The sequence below is a fragment of the Lichenostomus cassidix genome, chromosome 8, assembly GCF_008360975.1.
Source record: "Lichenostomus cassidix isolate B80296 chromosome 8, HeHo_3.0, whole genome shotgun sequence".
Taxonomy (NCBI): domain Eukaryota; kingdom Metazoa; phylum Chordata; class Aves; order Passeriformes; family Meliphagidae; genus Lichenostomus; species Lichenostomus cassidix.
This window is the reverse complement of record NC_139489.1, coordinates 8,119,699-8,146,067: the sequence shown is the minus strand read 5'-3', so window position 1 is coordinate 8,146,067 and position 26,369 is coordinate 8,119,699. Positions and strand designations below refer to the sequence as shown.

General features: G+C 41.0%; 1 protein-coding gene across 7 annotated transcripts; it reads right to left on the bottom strand.

The window, feature by feature from the left end:
* Positions 1 to 548: 548 nt before the first annotated feature.
* MKNK1 (MAPK interacting serine/threonine kinase 1) lies at positions 549 to 21,109 on the bottom strand. Of its 7 annotated transcripts, none has more exons than XM_085067673.1 (14): positions 20,996 to 21,020; positions 18,579 to 18,667; positions 15,770 to 15,868; positions 15,016 to 15,113; positions 14,294 to 14,359; positions 14,088 to 14,167; positions 12,551 to 12,624; positions 9,379 to 9,483; positions 6,402 to 6,457; positions 5,751 to 5,846; positions 4,781 to 4,975; positions 3,983 to 4,147; positions 3,313 to 3,356; positions 549 to 2,390 (listed from the first exon to the last, which is right to left on the bottom strand). In XM_085067673.1, the coding sequence occupies exons 3-14, from the start codon at positions 15,864 to 15,866 to the stop codon at positions 2,162 to 2,164; spliced, it is 1,305 nt and encodes a 434-aa protein (XP_084923799.1). In that variant the 5' UTR covers positions 15,867 to 15,868; positions 18,579 to 18,667; positions 20,996 to 21,020; the 3' UTR covers positions 549 to 2,161. The 7 variants fall into 7 exon arrangements, with proteins under 7 accessions (XP_084923799.1, XP_084923798.1, XP_084923800.1 ...); XM_085067672.1 differs by lacking the exon at positions 20,996 to 21,020 and adding an exon at positions 20,368 to 20,462; XM_085067674.1 differs by lacking the exon at positions 20,996 to 21,020 and adding an exon at positions 20,368 to 20,462 and having other exon boundaries at positions 3,313 to 3,353.
* Between the last annotated feature and the right edge of the window lie 5,260 nt (positions 21,110 to 26,369).

Here is a 26,369-nt window from a genome sequence, read left to right as displayed (position 1 = left end):
CTATGTCTCTTGTCCAGGAGGAAAAGGGAAGGAAAAGCAGATCATTCTTAAGCACAGTTCAACCAAAAGTGTTTGGTGTGAATATAGCACATTTCCTTTGGAAGGAAGGCGAGTACAAATAAAGGGCCTGGCAGCTGGTTTGGGATTCCTGCTCTGTTCAGATTTCACTCAAGGCAGGAGCTGCACAGAGCACTGGGAGTGCTGCATCCCATCCCGCTGGGAAAACAACCTTCCCCACCCCAGAGCCACAGACCTCCAAAGAAACTGAAAAATTACTCTGCAAGAGATACTCAGAACTAGACTACACATGAGAGCAGAACAATTGGCTTAAGTTAACACCTCTTCCCTGCTTGGGGCGCTTTTCCCAGTTCCCAGGAAGAAATCTGAGATCAGAGACTGATAAATAAAATAAATCAAAGGAAGAGGGAGATATGCCTAATCTTCAGAGACTTCAACTGTCTTAAATCCAATGTCACACAAAGAAGTAATTCTCTGTTCTTCCATGTCACCAAAAATAAAGAGGAAAAAAACCACAAAGAACTGCCAAATGTGTTAAATACATAACTTAGGGCATTTTAATAAAAAAAGCAAAATACATTTCATCATTCATTGGCTGGCACAATGTATAAAAACCTTTAAATAACAACTTTAATATTAGTCACAAAATACAGCATGTTTTATAAAAATAGCTGTATGCACTGATATTACTGATAATGTAAAACCACTCTGAACAGGCCATGCAAAGACATTCAGCTTTGACCTTTCAATTTCCAAGTGCTTGTCACATCTGCTACTTTATTCCTTCTCACTCTGCTTGGGAGGGTTTTGTGTTGGCATTTGGGGGCCTCCTCCTCCCCCCTGCACACAAAGCCCTGGCAAATGGTTTCAGAAAGGGCTGACAAGTTAAGGTGCATCATGGGCATCTTAGTGGCCCAATTTTCACAGCTTATGTTTCAGAAAGTGCTCAACATCTGCGTCCTTCTCCATGGACCTCCCTTTGGTCACTTAAAATCTTCAGCCTTTCAGCCAAAACCCTTCCAAATTATTCTTTGTTCTGTTGCACTACAGTATTGAAACTGGAAGCGAAAATCTAGATGCCCAGCCTGAGATTACTGGAGGAGGCAGAATTCAACGGCTGCAGCACCATTTTTGTACAGCTGTACCTCTGCTTTGGGCATTTCTAAATTATTCACACACCAAAATTAACTGATTTCTATCCAGTCACATTAGGAACTGCAGCCAGGACACACAAAAGGTCATGGAGAAATACAAATTAACAGAAAGGAAGGTTTAGCTGAGGATAGTATTAATATAATAAAACCCCACATTCATATTAAAAACCCTAATTAACAGTAATATAAACTGTTGCATAAACAGTCTGTTACATCTGTGGTTACCAGAGTTAAGAATGCAACTGTTTGAAGGGGACAAAATGGACACCAAACTCCAGAAAATTAAATAAGAGATGGCATGGTGTACATTACGGTTAAGAGCAAAGATATGTCAGACAAAAACCCCACCCCTCCCAGTTTTCACCCCACATGCTGACACAGAAATTATCAACACCATAAAAAAATTACAAGGTTCTCTCCATCTCAAGAATCATGAGCAATCCTTGCACCTTTACAGTACCATCCTCATTCCATTTAAGCCCAATGAAGGTAATGGAGACAAGAGGTCCACCCAGCCATCATCTTCATTCCTGAGTGTACAGAAAGAGAGGAGGGCACTGTTGGTTGAGAACAGTCCCTACTGCTGACACTAACAGCAGCACCTCCTCAATGTGCCATCAAGGAGAGCAGCCATTGGCAGGGAGAGGCTTGATGCTCTAGGCAAAGTGCGGGTTTTTTCCTGATGTTTTCAAGTTTGCATTTTAAACTGTGCTCTTCTAAGAAGAAAATGAGGAAAATTTAGTGATTTATAACCTCAGATAATACCGCAGCCAACTCATCTTCTGCAGTTTAAAAAAATCAGTTGAATTATCTTAATGCACTAAATCTGACAGGCAAAAAACATTCCCATAAAAAGCTGTCCCCTTAAAGTTACAAGTCACATCACAAGAGCAAGCTCCTAATCAAAGTGTCAGAAGCAGAGCAGCTTTCATCAGCGCCGAGAATCCAAACAAGAACACAGACTGATCTTGCCCCCCCCGGCAGGCAGATTAAAAGGCTTTATGGGGAACTGGCTGGAAGTCAGTGGTTTTGGTGGCATGTGCCATGGCCCTGCGCTTGGCCAGGCGGGATTTGGAGGGAGGGGACAGTTTCATGGAGCACACAGCATGGGCAGTGCTCTCCTGCTCCGCGCTCAGCTCGCTCTCGTGCTGCGACAGCTGCCGGTTCAGGGCGATGGCCTCGGCTGCAAACAGGGTCAGGTCCTTCGTGCTGCTGTTCCTGTCCAGGGAAGAAAAAGGAGGAAGCAATTTCAACACTGTCACTTCACCCACTTGCCCTCACAGTAGAGGATCTATTTCCAGGTGCCTCTGCTTCTTCTATCAAATCACTGATACAGCAGGCAAAACGACCAGTTAATACTGGCATTTATCCTCACTCAGACGACCAGCAATACATGACAAAAACAGTCTGGGATTTTGGAAATGGCCACAGTTCTACTCCTCCTTTAGCCAAGGACTTCTGATATAAACCCAGGAAGCCACCTGAGGTGTCATCCCTAACATGGTCTCAAAGGCTGGGCACACAGGGCCATACTGCTGGCTTTCTTTAGAGAACTGCAGTCCCACTATAACTGCACCTCTGGCTTAAGGAAATACATTTCTGATGGGAAGAACCACCTGGAATTGCCAGCAGCAGACATGGAAATAGAAACATAAGTGTGACTCAGACTCTCTGGCATACAGAATCTCCCAGCAAATCACTTCCATGAGGCTTGCCCTGCTCCCAGTAAATGGATACTGTGATTACCACCAACTACAATGAAAGTCAGATCCAAGTCTGTGTTTATGGTGATTATTCACCCATCAGAAAGCAGTCTCTTTGGGTAACACATGCCTTTATGCCTTTTCCTCCCCCTCCTGGGCAGCAAGCTGACAAAACCATCATTATATCCTGTAAGATTAACACTGCACTGCAGGAATTCCCTCTAATGCTTTTCCCATAAACAAGCAAGATTAGATCATAAAGAAAACTCAGAGCTTTAATATTTCTGATGTTCTTAACAAAATTAGTGCTGCATGTTTATGAAGTTCTGTTCTCATCTAGGGACGTTGCATCCTAATTTGTCAACTCCCCACTCTCACCCATTCTTTCAGTAATTATTCTTGGCCAAGTTTACAAATGTGTAGAAAATAAACTCTACCTTTGGAGAACTTGAGGGGTAGGCAATCCCCTTTCAGGAGCCTGCTAGAAGAAGCAGTTAAGAGAAGTTAGTTATATATTAGCAGCTGGGAACCAAGCTTTCCCCAGAGTGACAAAAACCAGGAGAATCCCCCAAATCTTTACAACAAATAGATATTGCATATAAACTAATTCTCTGCGGCCTTACAAATCACTGTTTGTTTGCAAAACATATTTCATAATCTGTCTCCCCTCACAAGAAGATTTCACAGCTTGCAGGTACAAGACTACAGCTTTGGAAGCTCTCCAGAGGGTCTATTCCTTCTTTCCTGAACTGGGAACTGAAGCAAAAGAGGACACTGCTGTTCTTTTATAACCGTATTTACCAGCATTCTGTATTACTGTATTAACACAATAATTTGTGTACTGCAGTGCTTGCTATTCACAAGAAAGCCATTTAAAATGCACAAAGCAATAATTAAACAAAACAAAACAAACACTTAAAGGCTGACATATTAATCCAAATATTTACCACACAGAAAAAATAAAGCCACTGTGTATCATTTAATTAATCAAGATATGAGCACTAAAACACACAAGGACTCTAATAAAAAGTTCAGAGACAGGGAACAGCTTGTTTGTCACTTTGGAAGAAAAATAACCCTCAAAATAATATAAAGGGGGATACATACTCCTTGAACCCATGAATGTTGCAAAACTTGAGCAGCACTAAGTCGTTCTTTGGCATCACAAACCAGCAGCTTTGAGATGAGATCTTTGGCCTCAGAGGAAATATGCGACCAGTCCTTGTCAGGAAATTCATACTTGCCTTCCTGAATGCTCTCAAAAAGCTTGTTCTAGTAAAGGAAAATTTATTTAATTGAAATACACTGCAACCAGAAGTTTTTTCAGGTGAGACTTCTCACTCACTTGAATTCACCCAACGTGGAGGGCAACAACTGAAACCATCCAGTGTCCCTATGGAGTCAATGGAGAGTGACAGGCAGCTCCACAGAGTGTTTCAGTGCATCTTAAGATGGACACAATACACTGTCTGCTGGAAACACTTTCCCCCTCCCCACCCCACCCATAAGAGGGCAGCTAAAATACTCAGGCTTTAGAAAGAATAAATTCAGGCCCTGCATGGTGACTCTCCCAGGGGCTCAACTTTTATCTGAGGAATTGCAGTGACTACCATAAACCAGATCAAGGATTACAGAACAAGGGAGGATTGCAGGGTGGGGGAGAGGATGAGGAGGAGCTCTGAGATCTCACTGCAGGAGGAAGGAGAGGCAGCTGCCCAACCTCACTTTAGAAACTGGTATCATTTAACTTCTATACTGCCACCCTCACTTCTCAGTGACATCATCCTCCCAGCTACCTGCCAGGGTCAGGCACAGCTCTCCACTGGTGCCATTATGGCAAGTCCTACACCCAAAGCTCACGGGAGAACTCTGCACTCCCCACATGGCCAAGACATGCACATTCACCTGGCAAACTCTGCAGACTTCTCCTCTGTCCCAGCCACAGTCTGTGCCACAGTTGCCCACAAAAGGGGGGTAACCACTGAGCATGATGTACAGAATCACTCCCAGGCTCCACAGATCACACCTCTTGTCATAGAATGTGGCCTCCTCCATGAAGACTTCCACCACTTCAGGTGCCATGTATTCTGCAGAGCCACACTAGGAAACCAAATTCAACTGAGTTTTCAAAGGGAGGGTCACATCAAAACAAAACTCAGGTTTATCATTTTCCACTCTTTATACCAAGTGGCTTGGTCTAAAAGCAGAAATCAGGCATCAGTGACTACAGAAGCTCCTACAGTTCTTTAGCAGCACCATAAACTGTTCCATATGACTGTGAACCTTTAATCCAAGGTCATATACTAATTTATATCTTTCAGGTTTTTAAATCTTATCCATCAGTTAGCAGACAAGTGTATCAGGGAATAGATTTCTGTCAAGACTTCTGCAACACTATCAGATTTTTCTTTCAGAGTAAACGGCAAAAGCATAGGACTGTAGTTTTTCAAACTAGTGTGTATTATAAAGCCACACACTGACTACAGAGCTTGCATTCTCCTTAGCTCATTGGCTTAGCAACAAAAACAAAACATGGGGAAATGAACACTAATATGGGGAAATGAACACAAAACTAGGGTTAAAAGTCTTTCCATAAGCACACAAAAATTGTGCACAAGAAGTTTCCCCATTTGATTGTGTAAGAGATAAGCAGGACCAATGTGTCACTTGCTGGCCAACAGAAGAATTAATACTGTAAGCTCCTGGGCTTTTGTATTTGTCCTGTCACTGGGAAAGCAAGACAGTATTCATCACACATACACTTGCTTGAAATGAAGTATCCAACACTGGTTGTAGTGGCAGTAGAGATAAGACAAATTGGTTTAAGGTAGAACAACAGGAAAAAAAAAGCACAAAGCCACAGTAAATCTCTCACCGGCGTTGTTAATTCAGGAGTAGTTATGGGAGTACATGCACTGTTCAGCTTCACCCCACTGCCAAGATCAAAGTCACATATTTTTACTGGTGAGATCTAAAAAAAATAAGAGGTCAGGAAGACCGGGATTAATACAAAATATATGAATATATATACAGATGAAGTAGAAAAACCCAGGACAGAACATGAGTCCCTATCAAGACCCAATCTCTTACAGCCACCTTCCACATTCACCTGCCCTACCCCAGCTGCACCCACACCACCAGCATCTGACCCTGCTACATTATTTTTTTATTTGGTTAGGCAAGTGCCAGTACACATCAGGGCACTTGGGAAATTGGTCATATAATGTGACCAGCTGGCCTCGAAATGCTGCTTGTCCATCTGGGTACTGGCTCAGAACAGATGAGGCACTAGGGTATCACTGCCATGCTCTCTCTAAGGGCAGTTGGCTGTTTATCTCTTAGCCAGATGTTCACATTTTCACAGCTCTAAGAAGAATTTAGTCTCTTTTAGGCTTCAGTTCTGTTAAATTTAGTTGAAGTTCACTAATGGGTTCAGAAGTTGTCACGAAGAGAAAAACCACAAAGACTGTTTTTGGGAACCAAGTTAAAAAATACAGTTCAGAAGGTTAAGAGACCAGAGCAGCACCTTTTCTGGAGACTCACACAGGATATTTTCAGGCTTCAGGTCCCTGTGAGCAATACCTAAGCAGAGAGTACAAATGTTCATTAGAAAGGACACTCCCTTGTTTTATTTCTCATAACTTCTCTTTATTAGAAGGTGGACTGGGAAATATTCTAGGTCTGAGCATGCTACACACACCTGTCCCCCTTAAATATAATAATTTAACTGTAAAGTACAATTTAAAAGTTAAAAGTTGTACTTTACAATTGTTAAATATTGCATCCTGTTATACTGTTATCATCCTTAATTGTACAGGAGAGTCTGTTAAGCAAATAAGACCCTGCTCACACCAGCATTTTTGTTAGCCCAAATTAATTATGCTCCTAAAAACCAGCATATTGAGATGACTGACCTGTAGGAAAGTTTAATTCTTTACACAGTTTAATTAAAATATTTTTGTGCCTTTCACAGTAAAATTCTTCTTTCCAGATGGGTCAACTGGCTTGCTGAACTCCTACCAGAACAGATAATACTTGAAGAACTCTCCCCTGCAAAAAACTTCCCAGAGTTCCCAGACAAAAATATCCCTTTGAGGTACAGACTCATTGCTGAAGCAAATGAAAAATTAAACATTCAGTTGGAGACACAAAAGAAAAGCTAAAGGAAAACAAGCAAAGTGCTTTTTCATTCAACTGCTATCAGAACAGGCAAACCTAACAGGGAAACACAAAGTTATCCATGTAATCCACATGCAAAGGTGGTTCTGTGTTGTAGAACAGTTCTTCAAATGCCAAAATACACAATTTCTGGAAGTTCTCAATTTAATATGATCAAACTCTATCGAAAGACAGAACATGAGAGGTAAAAAAAAAGTAAAATCAAATTAGCAACTTGCCTGTAAATTTACCTTCACTCTAGCTTTGATTTAAAACCTTACACTCCAAGCACTCCTGGCACTACTTCAGAGTACAAGAAGGAAAATCCCACCAAGCTCTAGGCAAGAGAGTATTTAATGTCTTTTCTTCAGCACACTCCACAAGACATGGCTTAAAACATAATAGCAGAGCCCCAGTCTAAAGGAATTAAGAGTGTTCATAATGACATGGTTTTGGCACAGGAGATGGCACAATGAACCCACTGAGGTGGCCTGTGCTGATATTTACAAGGCCAGTGAAACTCCCAACAGTTGGCTTGGCTTGCAATGGGAAAGCCAACAATGTTTTTTTGTATTATTGTTTGAATTCAAATGTCTGATTATGTAACACTTGATTTTGCAGTTGCAGAGCACTGAGAAAACTGCCCTTAAACACCCCTCCAGTAGATTATTAGCAATAAAGCACACACATCTCAAGCGGGTGTAAGGCACTATTATCATCCAGCTGAGTTTTAAACTACTCCTGGCAAAAGAATTAGCTGTCCTCATTCCAATTTTTTTAAAAGCATTTAGCTATAGCACTTCACCATTAAGCTGTGCAATAAAACTGCTTTAATTTCCTGTTTACTTTAGTGCTCTGTATCCTACTTACTAATTATTTTAATGTCACACGGAAGAACCATAGAAAGAGCAATAAAATGGAAAGGGGATGGATGTTGCTGTAGCTGATTCTGCAAGCCACATCCCCACTGTCCCAGTTCACAGCAAACAACAAGAAATCAGATTGCTGCTCTACAGCCATTTTAATGAATCACCCTCCTCTTGTTTGGGGCAAAGGGAATTAAAACTAAAAGCTGAAAAAAAACATACAGGAAGTGTTAGCTGAGTTGATGTTAAACCTCTTGAATGGGCTACCTGGACTTTCAGCTATTAAGAAACTCACTACAGCCGTAGCACATTAAATAAGATTTTTTCCATATATTCAGCCCAAATTTCCTGTTCCTTATTTGCCCCATATATCAAAGTCAAAATCTGCTAAACACAGGAGTTCAAGAAGTATCTTCTCTGAAGTTTTAAAGTTGAGTTATCACATAGACAGGCTATGATAATTACCAAAACTCTTAATCCAAACTAAGTTTGGGCTCACACTCAAATTAACTTCTCTGGTACCTCCTGTTGAGGTACCAGAGCTGTGATTCCAGCTCAGCATATAAACAGTCCTGTGAGTTAAAAGTACAGATTACAACTAAACCTTTATTGAACTGGGGACAGTGCTAATCAGCTTATGTAGCAAAAGCAGATCTGCTGAGATCTACCAGGCTAATCAGAGTGGCAAAAAAGAGGAGAGAAAAAATGTATCAAAATGAATAATCAATGAACAGTCTCCAGTTACATGCCATTCTATTCAGAACTAGTCACTGTAACACCAACTGAAGCTGCAAAGCTAAGTAATCATGATACAGGGAAGACTTCAAAAGTATCCATCACATTCAGCCCAAAAATATATTCTGGGATGGCCACACTGCACAGAAAATTTGGAATTTAAAGAAAAGTATTCCCAACTTGAAAAAGCAGCAGAAAAACACTTTAACATAAAAAAAATCCCTATAAACATAACTGCTTTTAAATCTAAGCAAAATTCCAAATGAATTGAGGACACCTTCAAACAAAGGACTATGGTTCACTTAGGTCTCTCAGTTTAACAGTGAGAGTCTAAATGTGGGGGCTAAAAGCTACTACAAACCAACACGTCTTGTGACTAGCAGAAATTCTGACTAATTACAAAAAAGTAACTCTGTTGACCTGAAAGAAGAAGAAATTAAAATCTTATTAGATCCCTTCTGAGCAACCTTTATATAGTGGCTTGTGTAACAGGAACAAACAGACTCAACCCTAATGTTAACGCTCCCTGGATGCTGATTTAAGTTTTGTTCTTGAAAAGGCTGTACCATCTTAACCCAATTATGTAAAATACTACAAGATGAAAACAATATTATAGAGGAAATCAGCTTAAATCATCTGGCTTTGCTGTAAATGGAAACACTAGCAAAAGCTGGCCACTTACAGATAAATGTGCTTCATAACCCACAGTATCAACCAGCAAAGATGGAGGCAGCCTTCTCTTACCTTTTGTATGAAGAAAATCCAGAGCAGAGGCAATGTCTCTCACCACTTTGCTAGCTTCTCGTTCATTGAAGTGCTTCCTCTTCTGTATATGGGCCAGGATTGAACCTGTCAGGGTAACAGGTGAAAGGGAAAACCTCAGTATGAATGCTGAACTAGTTCTAAGTATCATTAATCCATAACCTCATTTTCACACTTTATAACAGCCTTTCACAGCAAGAAACTTCTGGGGAGAAAAGAGGAGAATGACTAAGAAGAAAAAGGCACAACTGAGCAGCTTCACCACTTAAGTGTGCTAGAACATAATTTTCAAACAGTGCAGCTCTCTAGTTTAAGCACAGCATGAGAGGCAATCACTTTTTACTGCCCCAAGACATGAGTAGTCTGTTTTCCACACACTGTGACAGCAGAGATTTGCCAACAGGACCAGTAAAACTCAAACACCAACTAAGGAGATACATAAACACTTCAGCAAAACCCAACCTACCCCAGGGCATGGGTGGTCATGCTCAAACTCTCCTGATTTTCTACATCACCACTGAAACCCTGCACTGAAAGTCAATTTTGTGCCTCAACACCATCAAAGTAAAAAAAAAAAAAAAAAAGATTCAACCTTTAAATACACATCAAATTTCCCACTGGCATCAAGGCAAGGCTCATACAGTGACTTAAGGCAAAATTTGCCCAGAGATATAAAATCTGACAAAAGACCTCTAAATTAAAATATACTGAAGGGCTGGTAGCTTGCAGGCAGAGCCTCACTGGCATCCCTTCAACAAAGAATAAAGGGAGGTTTGATTCCTTATCTTCCTAAACTAAATTCAATCAATCTTTTCAAAAGATTAAAAACGTCTTTCAAAAACCAATTAGATGCAGTCTACAGAGATCCAAGCCCCCTAAGTAGCCTTACCGTTGCCTTCTATTTTCTTATTCAGAGAGGTATATTTGTAAAAGCAATCAGGCAAAGAAATTCAAGAAGTAACTGCTGTTTGTTATTAACCCAAGACATTTTCTGTCTCAGGTGATTTCACTTTTATTCTTCAGTTCTAGATGTAGAAGGAAATCTCCCACTGGTTAATTTCTATTCTTATACCATCAATGTTACTGCCACTCCTCCACAGTGAGGACTCAGAGAGGGAAGAGGAAGGACATTCAAAAAGAAGAGAGATGGACAAAAGACTCCTCAGATATGCACAGCCATGCTGTGTCAGATGGGTGGAGGAAGACCAGTTTGGACCAGGTTATTAGATTCCAAGTAAGTTTTCCCTTGCCAAAAACACTTTCTAGTTTGCTACAGATTTCTTGAGGACATAAGGTTCAAAGGGGTTTCCTGGTATTTGCACCTTTAGAAAACAGTAACAATTCTTCAGTGTTTCCATTCCTGTGGAAAAGATCCCACACTTTGCAGGAAACAATAGTGAGCCACCTGAAGCGCTCATTTCACTCAGGTGGTTTATTTGAAATTACCTTTCTGAATAGAGCTGATGTCCAAACTCTCCCAGATGAGAGTTATATCAATATCAATGAAAATATACTCTACTGACTTTATATTCAGCCCACGTACAGAATTTTCACAAAGACAGAATAGCAGGGCCACAGTTGTTCCTACCTCTCCAGTACTCATCAGAGAGAAAGCATCATGTAGCACCTCTCAAAATGCATTTCAGTGGAAAAAAAAATGAGGAAAAGACTCTTAAATCATGCAAGTTCAGTATAATCAGCTGGATTTTAACTCTTTCAATTATAAAAAGCTGTCAGACAAGGATATTAGAGGGATTCTCCGCATCACAGTGAACTGAACACAGATAAAAGAGGAACAGATCTCCTTCAATTACATCAGCTACAAGAAGGCAAAGGTGCAAATGGAAACCCCAAATTATGCTCCAACACTGTAAGTAATACCACGCCCTGAGACTGGAGTTACAGAAGTAAGGCTTGCATTGAAGATTATTGCTCTCATTTTTGCCAGCCATGCCACTCACATCAGAATATGCTGTGTGTCAGATCTGACCCCTAATTCCTGTCTCTGTCTTCAAACCACATGCCAAACACTTCAAACAGTGGTGGTTTGGTTTTTTTTAAGAAAACTAGCTTCAGTCCTAGTTGACCCTGTTAAAAGTGTAGCTAAGAGGGCAGGAGTAGCATTATTATCCTCTCAGCAGCCATGCAGGTACACTAACTCACAAAGAAGAGGGTTAACTAATGGAAGAATGTGGAGATGAGAAAAAAGACAAATGCAGATTCATCTCAATCAAGCCCCATTACAGCTAATTTGTCAGAGAAGTCTGTGCATTAAGACAAAGTGTTATGGGAAATCACAATGAAAAGACACAGCAATTTTGAGAGAAGTTAAACAAAAGCTTTTACCCAGGGAAAATACACATCCATCTCTTTTAAATGTAGTTCTGCATCTATGCAGAAAGAATTTGTATTTCTTGCACATAGTTGCTCCTGGAAACTTTCTTGATGAGAAACAACAGATGATGTTCTCTGGACAGCAGGATACTCCAGCAGCTCAGTTTTCCTTTGAAGGGTTTGCCACATTAAGTCATGGTTTTGCACGACCATGCAATTAGTGGGCACAGTAATTATATGCAACACAGGCAAATGGGAGAAAGTACACAAAGTGCTTGCTGCAGCTTTCTCACTCCCCAGGTGAGTGGGAAGTGCTGGAGCCCAGTGACCACTCAGACTCACCCGATGGGCTCTCAAACACCTACAAGCATAACTGGTTTCAATTACAGCAACCCCAGGCACAGGCAAGATGATTTTCAGAACAGAGTTCCATGAGTTTCACGAAATGAAGTCAATCCTACATCAAGGTAAAACTCTGGTAGAGAATACAGATGCTGCACTAGAATCACATGTAATACCTGACATCCTGTGTGTCTACCCTTGCCTGAAGGTATTGTGACCTACTGACTGTATTTCAAACCTTCCACTTTAATAGAGCTGACATTTCCATCACTCAGCTACAGAAATGGATTGCAAATGCATGACCAAACCCATCAATACTCAAGAGTAACTATACTTCAAGTTCTGTGGAATACTTCCTCTTCTTCTTGTCTTGAAATTCTCAAGCATTTTAAACAAGTTCTTCATTTTCAACTTTAAAACAGAAGCAAACAGGAGTCAGAATGATTCAATGAACAAAGGCACAGTTTCTGCACAGTACCTCCTCGCAGCTTCTCAAAGACCAGGTAGTATCTTGTGTCATCTTCAAAAAATTCTATTAACTCCAAAATGTTCCTTTAAAAAAAGAAACCAAAAAAAGGAAATAGAAGAAACAAGCACAGAGTATACACACAGCAACGAAGAGTTTCAGCAGGGATAACTAAGAAGTCCCAGGAACACCCAAAAAACCAAGGTCTCAATAAACTTTTGTTGCCTATGGCATTAAAACCACATTTCAAACTCACACTGTAATTTAAGCATGGGAAACAGGCCAAACACCACACTCAGAAGGATTGTGAGAGCTCTGCTACTGCTCAATTGACAGGAAGATAACTGGTAATAGGTTGTATTTAATAATTCAAAACATTGCATTTCTGCTGAAGGCAGAAAAAAAAAAGAAAAATAATTAAATTGGCATTCTTTCTCTCTGGAAATCACAAAACAAAACACACAGGGCTCAAAGTAGACAGGCATCTGTCAACAGGATATTAAATCCAGCTCCTTAGTTGCCATTTTTAGACTCACTCCTGTTCAGCTCATGTAAATTCTTTGCACAAACACTTCATGTTTCTTTGAGGATGTCAAATGTGTAAGTCAGAATTTTCTACATTTAATGGTACACACAGTACCATTAAATGTAGAAAATGGTACATTAAATGTAGGAAATGGTAACCCAAATTCTGCATGTGGTTGTGAGAGATCAAGTTCTTCATCAGTTGTGTAGTGGATTACCATATGCTCTTAACCTCACAAAGAAGAAAGACATGGTCTGCTTCTCTACACCACAACATAAGCCCATCAGTTTGGTAAACAAGTCGGTTTTAAAATTATTTCTGCATGTTATATTAAGAATTTGTTTGAAAAAGCTCAATATAAGCTGCACCACTGCAATACAGGTAACAGCTGTTGTACATTCATTCTAGATTAACAGAGACATCTGAAAGTAGCTTCAGAATTGGCTCAAGCCCATCACAGAGCTCCCAGAGCATGCTGCCAGTGCCTGCACTACTTTTCTTCCTCTTCAGACATGAGTAGCAGCTTTACAGTTGCTTCATCCTATGGCTACATGAAGTCAGGAGAGATCCAAATGAGAACTAAATTAGCTTTTCGCTGAGCTAAGAGTTCCAGGGCAAAAGCAGGAAGGCTGATACAAGGAGGAGGACAAACCACACATCAGAGAAAGGAATGGCAAGACTTCCACAGCAGCTGGTATCAGGTCAGCTTTTGCTGATGGTGAAATCATAGGGGAGAGTGGCAAAATGTTAATTCCTCATCTGAACAAAAGCCATGCATCACTGAAGCACAATCAGGCTACACTGACCTGGCTGCTAACTGAGTTATGTAACTTTTATTCTGTAAATAGTTCCCCTAAATTTCACAGGTAAGAGAAGAAGAAATTCTTATTCTGAATAGGTCAAGTCGAAATTTCAACTGTTTCTAAGGAGACTACCCACAAAGCTTCTAACCTTGTCACACATAAAAATTTGAACAAAAATAATCAAGACCCTTTAAATAAACAAAGATAAGACTATACTTACTTGTTGCCCTGGCATTGGTACAGAGTTTCTATTTCACGAAAAACTCGACTCCGACTATGCCCAGCATTTTTTTCAATGATCTGTGAAAAAGAGTTAAGACCTCATATTTGAAAAATTACTGCAGTAACTATGCATGTAACTCTGGAATTAGGTAACTGTTCCAAGGTTTGAATCTAGGGCATGCCCACTAGAGAAAAACATTCCACCTTTGTTTGTTTGTTTAATTTCTCATCTGGCATTTGTTTGCAGAGCAGAGCAGTGTCAGCAGAGCTCTGGAAGGCATTCAAAGGACAAGAGAAATTAGGACAGGAAGAGAAGAAAGGAACTAAATCCTCACGCTACACAGCCACTGACCAGCCACCACAAGCTTTTCCTTGCATAATTTTAACATTGCAATGTGCAGAACAAGATATCTTTTTGAGTTTTAATAAAAATATATATGATAACCACAAATCTGTTAATGAGCCCTAACACTTTACAATGGTATTACAGAAGATTGGCTTTTATCAAAAAATAGACAGCTTTCCATGAACCTGTTACAGTAAGTGATGCTCTCTGAACTCAGAGCAGCACCCAAAAGCTTGCTCTATTTGGTAGGCCATGCTGTATAATGACTCAGTCTCTTCTTTCATAAGAAGAGACAAAGGTAGGACTACAACCAAACCAGGGCATGAGAGGAAAGCCTGGCCTGAGATCTAACCAGCACAGTGATTTGCTGTTTGTGACTTCTATCTGCAGCTGATACACCAGCTCACTCTGGAGGCACAACACCTAAGGTCACAGGTTTTCTCAACAGTTATAAAACAGGCTCATTTCAAGCATCAAAAATTTCCTAGGTTTTCCTATTACCCACTCTGTTGCAGGTTTTCACTCAGAGGGAGAAGACAGATCACAGACAGAAGCAATGCTGCTTTTACTCTTTACTTACTTTAACTGCATACTCTTTTCCAGTTTGGAGACTGACAGCACCCTGAACTTTAGCATATGCTCCCTCACCAAGCAGCTCAGCCGTCAGCTTGTACAAGTCTGCCAAAGAAACCCAGAAGAAAGGACACATCTGTCAAAGCATTTTAGTGAATAACATCAAGACAAGCTCTTTATCTGATAAGCATCCTTCAGATTTATGTAGTATTAAAATAGATATGCCAGTCTTAGCTATGCTTCATTTTTCATCTCCCTCTTTCAAGTTCTAGAAAAATTAAAAGTAAACTTCATAACAGCATCAAAATCACACACTTGTTCACACTAGTAATGTTTTATATCTCAGGAATATCTAGGATCTCAGCTGCCTTCTCTGTCTTCATGTAAAACTCAGAAACAATTTGTTCAGGTGGAAAACAATTCACTCTTTGATCAGGAAATGCCTATCATACATAATCTACTTGCAGACAGTGTTTTAAGTATAACAAACTTGAACATTTAAACCTAGAACAATACTACCACCTTTATATGCAATGTACCTTCCATTGCTACTTGCCCACTAAGAAGTTTTATACTGCTCAGTTTTCTGACTAAACTATATTTTACTTACAAAGCTTCACAATATTTGTGCTCGCATCTATTCAAACAAAACATTTTGACATCAGCACAATTTCTACCAAAAAACCAATGTTTGGCTAAGAAAACTGAGAAAAACAGCAGAGGCAAAGCAGACCATTAAAAGCTTATAAATTGTCACCAACCTTCAAACTTCCCAGGGACCTGATCTGTGGCTCTGGTTCTTTTTTTCTTTTTCCTTTTCCCACCGTCTGCTATGGGGACAGGCTGACTGCTGACCATCTCTGTGTGGCAGAACATAGAGGCGACTTTAACAATCAATTACTTTAGGAGAAAATACACATGCTGCGTGTTTATGTTGTTATCTATCCAAAAGTTTTTCTGCTTGTCTTCAGCACAGGCTGCCACCTCTCCTCCAAATACCAGAGAAAAACTAAAAAGGCAATTTGGGTGCCAATAGATAGTTCTGGGGAGGTTTGATAAATGTAAAAACAGGAGGAAACAGCAATGCATCTATACTGAATCCTTATCTCACAGCACAGTAAGCCAAAGCACAGAAATAACCCACAACAGAACACGTGCCCTGATACCAGACAGTGCTTACAGCCCTCACAAGGGCACTCTGAGCTATTCTGCTGGTTTACAAACAGATTTTTTTTCTCATCAGCTCAAGAAAATGAGCCTCCAAAACAGCAGGAAAGTGTGGGGAAGTTTCAAACCACTCAGTGAAACAAAGCAACCACAGGAGTTAAGATATCAGAGGAGCAATCTAGGTCAGTTTATGCTGCCAGAAGTCCAGAAAGAAAACCATTTCTCACAGAACCATAATGTACCTTTCTAAACCACAGAGCAGTGGGTAATTTATGCTCCAAAGCAGGAAGTGTTTATGGCATTTAGATTTTTTTCCTTACATTACTAGCTGCAGATACTACAAGAGCTTAGTCTGAGATAACAATTCACTGATGCAAGATAATACAGCAGAAAAAAACACCTCCATATTGTTACTGAAGGCCTAAATAAAAACACTGTCATATTGTACAGCTAACCTATCTTCAAAAAGGTTAAATGATTCTACACTGAGATACCAAGAGGGAACACTTCACACCAGTCACACCCAGCCAAGTTTGCCTTAATAGTTTAAAGCCTCAGCTCAAAGTCTTCAGGGCAGTAGGAAAGTGCAGCTAAGACATTTTACAACCAGGAGGAATTCTGACTAAATTCACTTTTAAAGATCTTGTACTACAGAAAAAACGAAATCCACAGGAATAGCGTAATTATGAGAATACTGGTATTGAAAGAGCAACTCCCAAGAACTTCTGTCAATTCCCTTTTAACAAAGATTATGAATAGCAGTTTTTCTGCCTTTCACTATTTCTAAAGGACCCATAAAACATGGGAGAAGCTCCAAGGCAGAAAACATTACACAACCATCTAACAATACATGAAGTACTTTTTCTTTGATCCATGACATTTTTCTTGTTCACATCTGTCAGTAATAGCTACTATGAGTGCCACTTAGAACCCACATGTCTGAAAATTTAAGGCAAGTGTTATTTTGAAAGTCCTTTCTCCTTAACAACTTACTGAAACACTTAGAAAGGTATCACTCAAAGCATCAAAGAGTAAACTCTCATTTTCAAGTCTTAGGCAGAATATGTTCAGAAATTATCATGATGGATGTCATATGTGACTTCTTAAGTACAGTAATATAAAGCACATTTTACCAACTTCTGAAGAAAAAGCTTCTTTTTAACTCAAACTGATACACACACAGTTTCAAATTTTATCATAAAGAGAAGGTGAGCCTTTGACAGCTAATCCGAGCTCTCCTCTTTTTCAATTCAACCTGCATCAGGAATTATTCAGAACCGGGACTGAAATGACACACACTAAGCTGCTCAGAGAGAAGGCTGGTCTACTTGAAGGAGGTGCTTGATTTCCACAAGGTCTCAAAAAAGTAACTTTAATGACCTGACCTTCTACAAGCCATATCTAGACAGGTTCTATTCCATTTCAAATATCACACAGTTTCAGAGCTTGTAACAGACTAAAATCAGCAAAAAACCCAGGATGTGAATCCTGTCTCTTAGCACAGCTGACATATTCCTTCACAACCAACTCCTGCACTCTAGCAGCTGGCTCTGATATATACAGTCAGCTGTTTAATAACTCACTACATCATTTCAATTCCCTTTAGTCTGACTCAATTCCTAAATTACAGAGAATTGCTTCCCTGAAAACAGGAAGTTCACTAGTCATGTATACAGAAACCAAATTGCTGAAAAGTTGACATTTTTTTAACCTGCAGTCTTGACTAAATTGGCCATCAAAATAATGCATGAAATGTTTGCTATATTAGATTCTTATTACTTCTCTGGTCTGCTATTTTACATCACTGTGTAGTTCACTTCTGCCAACACAGAGAGAGAGCTCAAGGACTGGATGGACTGCTCTGCAGGGAAATGGCCCATGGACACATCAGGTCCAAGACAAATGTCTCCAAATTCTGATCTGTCCTTCTCCAGTCAGGTTAGGATTATTGCTTGAAGGGTAATGTAACCAGCAAAATCCACACTGTAAGCAAAATGAGAGCAAGTTTCTGTCTTAGCTGCAGTTCTGTTGAAGCCCCTGAATTTTATTATTGTCATAACTCAGTGTTGAGGCAATGTTTAACACACACATTATTCAGAGCCTGTGTGAGAAGGCAGTCACAGCCTTTCCCTCTTGCTGTAAAGAAAACTTGAAAACAAAGCCAAGAGAAGAAGAAAGGGAACAATTACCACAAGTTTCACTTCATTCAGACCTTAAGCTGTCTTTCATCTTGCTTCCATATATGAACATGCTAAAGTCCACTACCCAGACCTAACTCCCCCTCTCATTCTAATCTGCTTCCCAAAGGAAGGAAGAGTATATTTGGAAAAGAAGCACATGTGTGTAACAGGAAGCACTTGGAGGACACAGTAGAAATGCCCTTTCCTATTAAGAAGAAAATACCTTGTTTGAGTGTTTGATCTTAGTGGAAGAAAGCAGAGTCCAAGTACCACCACTGCTTCAAAACTGGGTCTTGCTTGAGCCAGGTTGTTCTGCAGGTGAAAAACACCATCACATTACCTCAGAAATCATGAAAACATTGTTACATATATTCAGATAGTACCCAGAGCCTAAAGACATTGCAAGGACCTGTTGTGCTGGGCTCCATATGAACACACAGCAAAAGCACACCCCTACAATTTCAATGGAACAAAATGAAAACAGACTTCAGTCTAGTTTTCCTCCCAGCTCAGTGTCTCACACCATTCTTGGACCCTCCCTTCTTCATCAACACTGACTCCTGCAGATGTCCAGCTCATAATGAAACAGGACACACTCAGCAGGTGCTGATTCTACAAAAACCATCTAGTTGCAGGAAGCTCAGAACAGTCCAAACTACCTTTATAAAGCAACTACGTAGTGATTAATTGTGTTTGCAATGTTACACATCAAGAGAGATACAATTTGAAAAGGAAGAATATACACTGTTTCATGACAGCCCTGTGTCAAATAAGAAAGATTATTTTATACTCATTAAGTATATTAATTTTAAAATTGTAAGAAGTGAATATTCTAAATTAGTCTTTGCACTAGTTTGCCCCAATTCATTCTTAGCTGTCAGAGTTACCTTCTCATTCCACCTACAATAAAACTTTTAGTTTCATTTCATCTGCATTATCCTTGAAGGGAGAGGAACTTAAAAACATTCCAACATCTTCTCGCTAATATACAGGAGCATTAACATTTTAAAATGAACATCCAAAAGTTCACAGGAAGCCCAAGCAATCCAATTTCATGAAAGAGCAAGTCTGACAAAAATTATCAGTCCAGCCTTATCACGGCATTGCTGTACCGACTCAGAGTGTCACAGCTGACACCACCTGCCTGAAACCCTTCATGCTGGGGAAAAGGTTACAGCAACCTTTCTCTTTACCTCCACACTTCCCTCTGCCATTCCCTCTGTCACACTTTCAGAAATCAGCGTCACATTATCTCCTGCTTGCGCAATTTGCAGAGCAACTTTTCAGTTCTCCCAGCTAGACACTTCCCTTGCAAACTAAATGGGGGTTTCTGAGGTTCTGGGTCAAGCCCTCCAGCAATGAGTGGATCTCACTTTTCAGGATCTTCTCCTGAAATCAGCCTGTGTTTCCCCAAGCACACATGCATTTCTTTAAAAGCATTAGTTATCATGCAGAAAAACAGCAGAAGAACTGTTATCATTCCCACTGGAAAGACAAAGGCAAACAAGAGAAGTGTACTGAGCCAGCCATGAGTTAGCAAGTAAGGACAACAAATGAGACTGAAGGTGGCTTAAAAACACACTGTAATCTCTTTAGTTTCTTATTCAAGGGCAAGGTGTCTCCAAGGCAGCCACATGGATGGCAGGATAAAATAGGGTGTATTTCACAGGGCTAACAAATAAACGTGAATTGTGAGCCCTGTCAGGAACAACATTGCCCACACGCTGGTTATTGCACTAAAAATCATCCTCTCTCCTTCCACATCCAGCAGAACAGCCAAACAGGGTATTTAATGCTACTGACCACTGGCAGACAGTTCATATTTAAGACTTACTATCACAGGGCAGTAGGAACTTAGCAGCAAAGTTATTTTAAACTCCATCACACACATTCTAAATGAGAAAACTCCTAGCAATAGTGCTTTGACTCAACTACTTAAAGCTTCTCCAACCCCTAGAGCACTTTTAAATTAAGGAGGTAGACAATGTAAGTAGGTTCTGAGGGCCACTTACTAAACAGAAAGCTGTTTACTCTCTTCTACATCTGATGGCATCAACAACTTCCAGAAGACTGTCTCTGCATCACCAAGTAGGTCCTCTAATTCACCCCAGCTCCCTTGCCTCTCCCCTTGCCAAAGACAAAAACTTCTTAGAAGACTTTTCATTTTGTACAGATGCAATACCATTTCCTGCCCTTGCTCCACACCCCACAAACGATCAATCAGATAATCATATTTGTCACTGGAAAAAAAAAAGCCACACAACATACACCCATATCAGCAAGCAGCCTTGTTTGGAGACGTTAATCTAACTTAATGCGTTTTTAAACTTTGAAGCAAGACTGATTTTTCCTTATTTTCTCCTCCTCTGTGCTTTCAACTCTAAAATTAAGTCATTAAACTCCACTGTATTGTCACATGTGATGTCACGTAAGATTTGTACCAGTGTTTTAACGTTTGTTACCAGGAAGGTACTGGAAAAAGAGAAGAAATTCCTCATAGCAGTAAATACCTTTTTTTTAATCATTATGGAGTATTGGTATAGCATTCATAGCATGAAATAATGTCACAGAAGCACTTTGGTTGGAAAAGACCTTTAAAGAACCAAGGAAGGTTCAAGTGCACAAGGCACCCTGCTTTACCTGGAAGGCTGCCAATACCAAACCCAGACACCTTTAGAACTGCAGTGAAAGAGGTTCAGCTCTGCAGGAGTGCTTTGCCTTGCTTCCATCCAGCACCTGGGAGGCATGAAGAGGAGCTCTGTTTAGGTAATAAAAAAAAGGCAAATGATAGTTCTTTGAAGTTATCAGAATGTACGCCAATCTTCCCAAGCCAATTGTGAGGCAAAACCCTGTATGATAGAGGCTTTTAGAAGTGAGTTTACAAGTCAACTTGTAAACGGGGGAAAAAAAAAACAAAAGGCAGTGGCTTATTTCTGAACAAATCTGACACTTCGCAGACAAGTGCCAGTGGTGTCAGGGGAATGGGCTGATTTTTGGCTATCGCAAGCACTGTTGATGCCAGCAGCTCAAGCTGTCACCCAGGGCTGTCCCGCTGCTTCTGGTGCCTCAGAAGGTCACCCAGCTCAAACTAACACCGCAAAGTACACTTCAGGCAGATTTTCAGTGCTCCTCGGGGTTCGCATGCCGGATGAAATATACAAGAACTAAAAGATTTCTCGTGATCGCATCTAGGAACTTGTTCATTCGCCTTCGCCTGCTCTTCTCCCACTCCAGCAATGTCCTCAACAGAAAGCAGCTGCCGCAGGAGTGCACAGACTCACCACTCTTTATTGAAAAGCGCACTATCTACGAAACACAGCACTTTAAACCTTCGTGAGACAAATTTCCAGCTCCAGACACGAGGAAACTTAGGGATTTCTTAGTGAGGGCCCCCAGACCCAAAGGTGCCGGAGAGCTGAGGCACCCTGCAGCCGGGGCTGCCGCGGCTCCCGAGCGCTCTGCCCTCCGCACTCCCGAAGGAGCAGCGGGAGCCCAGCGGCTCCTGCGGGGATGAAGCGAACCTCGCAGGGCTGCCCTCCCTCGCCTCCCCTCAGCTGACCTAGCCGGGATCGCCCTGCCCGCAGCCCCCTCCCTCACCTCCATGGCGCCGCGGGTCCCTGCTCGGCGGGGCGGCACTGCTCGCCCCCGCCCTGCGAGTGTGGGCAGCGGCGGGAGCGCGCCTGCGCCTGCGCGCGGCACCGCCCCTCACAGCGCCGCGGGAGCGCGCCGGGCGGGGCCGCGCCTCTGAGGGGACGAGCGGGCCGGGGATGGTCCGTGAGGGACAGCGGGACTGGGATCTGCTTGTAGTGTTCTCCTGGACCCGAAACAGCCCCCAAAAAAACCAAAAATGGATCCAAAACCCCGAAAAAATGAACTTGCCGACCCCCAAAACCCCAGGGAGCCCAAAATCCCCAAATATGAACCCAAAATGAGAAAAAAAACCCCAAAAAATTAACCGAAAATGGACCCCAAACAACCAAAAAACCCTCCAAAATGAAACTGAAAACCAAAAAATGAACTTCCCGACCCCCAAACCCCCGGGGAGCCAAAATCCTAAAAAATGAACCCAAAATAAGAAAAAGCCCTAAATATTAACCCAAAACTAACCAAAAATGGACCCCGAACCAACAAAAAAAAACCCAAAATGAACCCAAAATGAGAAAAAAAACCCCCAGAATGAAATGAAGCCCAAAAAAATGAACTTCCCCACCCCAAAAAACCCCAGGGAGCCCAAAATCCCCAAAAATGAACCCAAAATGAGAAAAAACCGCAAAAAATTAACTCAAAACCAACAAAAAGGACCCAAACCCTACAAAAACCCCAAAAATGGATCCAAAACAACACAAAAAACTCCAAAATGAAACTGAAACCCCCAAAAATGAACTTCCCGACCCCAAAAACCCCAGAGGAGCCAAAATCCTAAAAAAACGAACCCAAAATAAGAAAAAACCCCAAAAATTAACGCAAAGCTGGCCTAAAATGGACCCTAAACCAACAAAAAATCCCCAAAATGACAAAAAAACCCACAATGAAACTGAAACCCAAAAAAATGAACTTCCCGACCCCAAAAAACCCCAGGGAGCCCAAAATCCCCAAAAATGAACCCAAAATGAGAAAGAAGCGCAAAAAATTAACTCAAAACCAACAAAAAAGGACCCAAAACCTACAAAAAACCCAAAAAATGAACCCAAAACAATACAAAAAAACTCCAAAATGAAACTGAAACCCAACAAAATGAACTTTCCGACCCCAAAAACCCCCAGGGAGCCCAGAATGAACTCAAGGTGTCACAAAACTGCTTCGGCTGGACAGCCCAACATCATCGAGTTCAATCCATGACTGAACACCGCAGTTTCACAGCCAGTGTTTCCTTAAACACCTCACATTCAGTAAGCCAGGTGTGCCTTCAGGCAGGGCAGGCTAAGAATGGAATGGAAAAGAAAATTAACAACAGAGAGCTTGGGATAAACCTAGAGAGGCACAGCATGGAAACCCTGCTGTTGGACAAAATGTCCAAAGGACTCCTCAAAGGTGGTGCTGAACACTTTCTCCTCAGCAGCAGCTCTATATCTCACCCTCTCTTGCTCCTAGCTCCTTTGGGATAATCAAAGTCCTTCTACATCTTTTCTACTCTTCTGGGAATAATTTAGATGCTGCCTATTTTCCTCCATCTAATTCCTTACCACCCCAGGGCTGATCCCTCTTTTTATATGGCAGTGAAGCATAAGTCCCCTTTGTAGCTAAAAACTACAGAAGAGATGCAGCAGTGTAAGAACAGTGGGGAAAAGACACACATGCCACTCAAATATTTTTAAAATATTTCTAACAATTAGTATTGAATTAGGCTTTTAATTTTGTCAGTTTTATCCCTTTTTAGGTTGGTTATATTGCCTGAAAATGTATTTGATTGGAAAAACAATCAGATTTTCTTCTCAGCAGGGACACAAGGCACCTGCTGTGTACAAGAGCTCCAAGAGGAAAAAGGTTCACTAATAGCAGAAACCTTGCTTTGGAGTTTGCAGATTAATCCCTTCTTTCAGTTTTACCAAGAAAAGTTCTGATCTACTTCACAGGTGTTAAAAAGGCTCAGGAAGAGAAAGTTGTGAATGCTATTTCCCATTGTAAGGCTGAGTAAGAAGGTGGATTCATTTGTGGAGAAGATGGGAACAAATAGCTCATTTCCATATTAATTCAGATTGACATTATATTAGGTTATGCTCAGTTGGGGTGATATTTCAGCTCTCTGCTCATTTTAGTAGAATAAAGGAAAATATGTAAACTTGGTAAATTTAGAGTTTGTATTAAAAAGAAGGAAAGAGTAAACTGAAATGAAGTCCAAGATAAAATCCTGTGAGATACTACTCCCTGCCTCGTTTGTGATCTAATCTTTTACATCAGGGTTGCAAACATCCATGTGAGAGCAACCTCTTTTAGCTGTACTGGCCCAAATCTTTCAACTCTGCTGCCACATATAAGGTCAATAACTTGCTGGTAACAATATTTTTCACCCAAAGCAGTTCAATTCCTCTAGTGTTTGCTGTTGTTGAAAAGACTCAGGTTGAAGCACAAAATTCGGCTTAGTTAACAAATTACAGCTTTAACCTATGGTCATCCTGGCACTGTACAGTTTCCATTTGGACAGGCAGCTTGATATCCACAACTCTCAAAGCCACAAGCTCAACAAATCCAAGGCAAGTTAAGACATATTTTACCTACTCTTGCTGACCTCTCTGCCAAGGGGCCAGGAAGATGCACCACAGTTCAAGACACCAATTCCTTTTACCTGAGGTCAAAGCACACAGCTCAGAAGCAGAGCAGTGCCCAAGACAGCCAAAGCCCACAGGTCCTGGGACAGGATGGGGTTACTGAGCATCAGTGGCATCTCTGTGGTATCCTCTCCCAGGATGAAAGCATGCTTTGTTCTTGCCACCAAGCTGGCAGTATAAACAGCAGAAGCATTGAAGCCTGTTTTCTGAGGGATGCACTCATGTGCAGTGCTCTGATGTCTAACAAGGTGAATATTTCTCCACAGCAAAGCCAGTCCCAGCAGCTGTTCCCCACAGGAATCTCTGGTAGCACATCCAGGCTGAGGATGCTCCTATTTCCCTCTCTCCCCTCAGGGAAGCTATTAGTAGTCTTAGCTCTCCACTAGCTGCCCACCTATTTCCACAACACATCAAAACCTTTTATACTTGAAGGGTTCAGGACATATGTCTGCACATGTTCATCTCTGCCAACAGAAGTGAAGGGTAGACTGCGAGAGTAACTCAAATCCATGCAACCACATTCAGACTCTCAACATGTAGAACTGCATCAGTTCTGGGGAGGTCACATCAAACTTTTGTAAAGTGTTTTCAAATTGAATTCATTGTGGTTTTTAATGCCCATCCATTGCTTCTTGTTCCGCCTTTTTCTACTGGGTTAAAGAGCTCTTACACAAAACAGCATCTTCTTACTGTGGGAGCAGAAGTCTGTTCTCAAAGCAAGGTGTACATACTTGAGTTGTTTTTCTGTCCCTTTCGTTCCTTGCAACGTAACCCAGCTGCACAACACACTTAACCAGAGGGCAAATCTTGTTTCAATCTAGTCTGTTATAAAGCAGGAAGGGAAAATATAACAAAAAATAAAAAATATTTTGAGTTCCATTTTGTTGCCTTTAATAGAATAGACATGGTATTTCTGGGAAATGTTTATGCTAATATTTCAGGGGCAAATCCCATGAAGAGTGAAGAAGAAAGCGCCTCCTCAAGCAGTATAATTAGCTTATTAGCTACAATAAGTCGTTCTTCCACATGACTTTTCCTTTTATTTTTTAATAGCTTTTCAAGTGCATGGCTGCTTTTTACCCATGCAGCATGCAGCAGAGAAGGAGCCATCTGTGTTGGCTGTTAGGCAAAATAAGAAGTAATTACCAAAGCTAGTTTTGATTTAGCAGTGTTACAAATGGATCACAGTACTTTGGCCTAGCCTATGTTTTACTACTGAAATTATTTCAAGCCTTGATTAGAATTATTCTGCTCTTGTCTGCCCACAGCCAAGCACCTGAATCTATATTTAAGCACCTGCAATCTATTCTGATTTTCAGGACACACAGCATGTACTGTTCCCTCTGCTGTTCAAGGAATTTTTACAGGCTCAGTTTCTCTGAAAATTTAGGCTGTTAAACCCAGGGAGAGGCCTATGCAATCACATTTGCCAGGATCAAGCTTTTGTGTCATTCCTTTGTTGTGAATGTCCGTTCTTCACCCCCACCCCACTCCCTAAAACACACCAGAAAAAAAGAGAAAAAGCACTGTTTCTTGCAGGAAACGTGATTCGCGTGCAGTGTATCAGTAGAATGGGATATCTCTATCCCTACAGACCATGTTTCAGTGTTCCATCTGGCAAAGCTGTTCACATCGGGGGACAAGGAAAAATTCTCAAAATAGGCATTAAAAATTTCTGTGTGGATGTGAATGCCAGGCTGAAACCTGCTTTTCCTGTAGCCAAATCCATGAGGAGTTCTCGCAGCTTC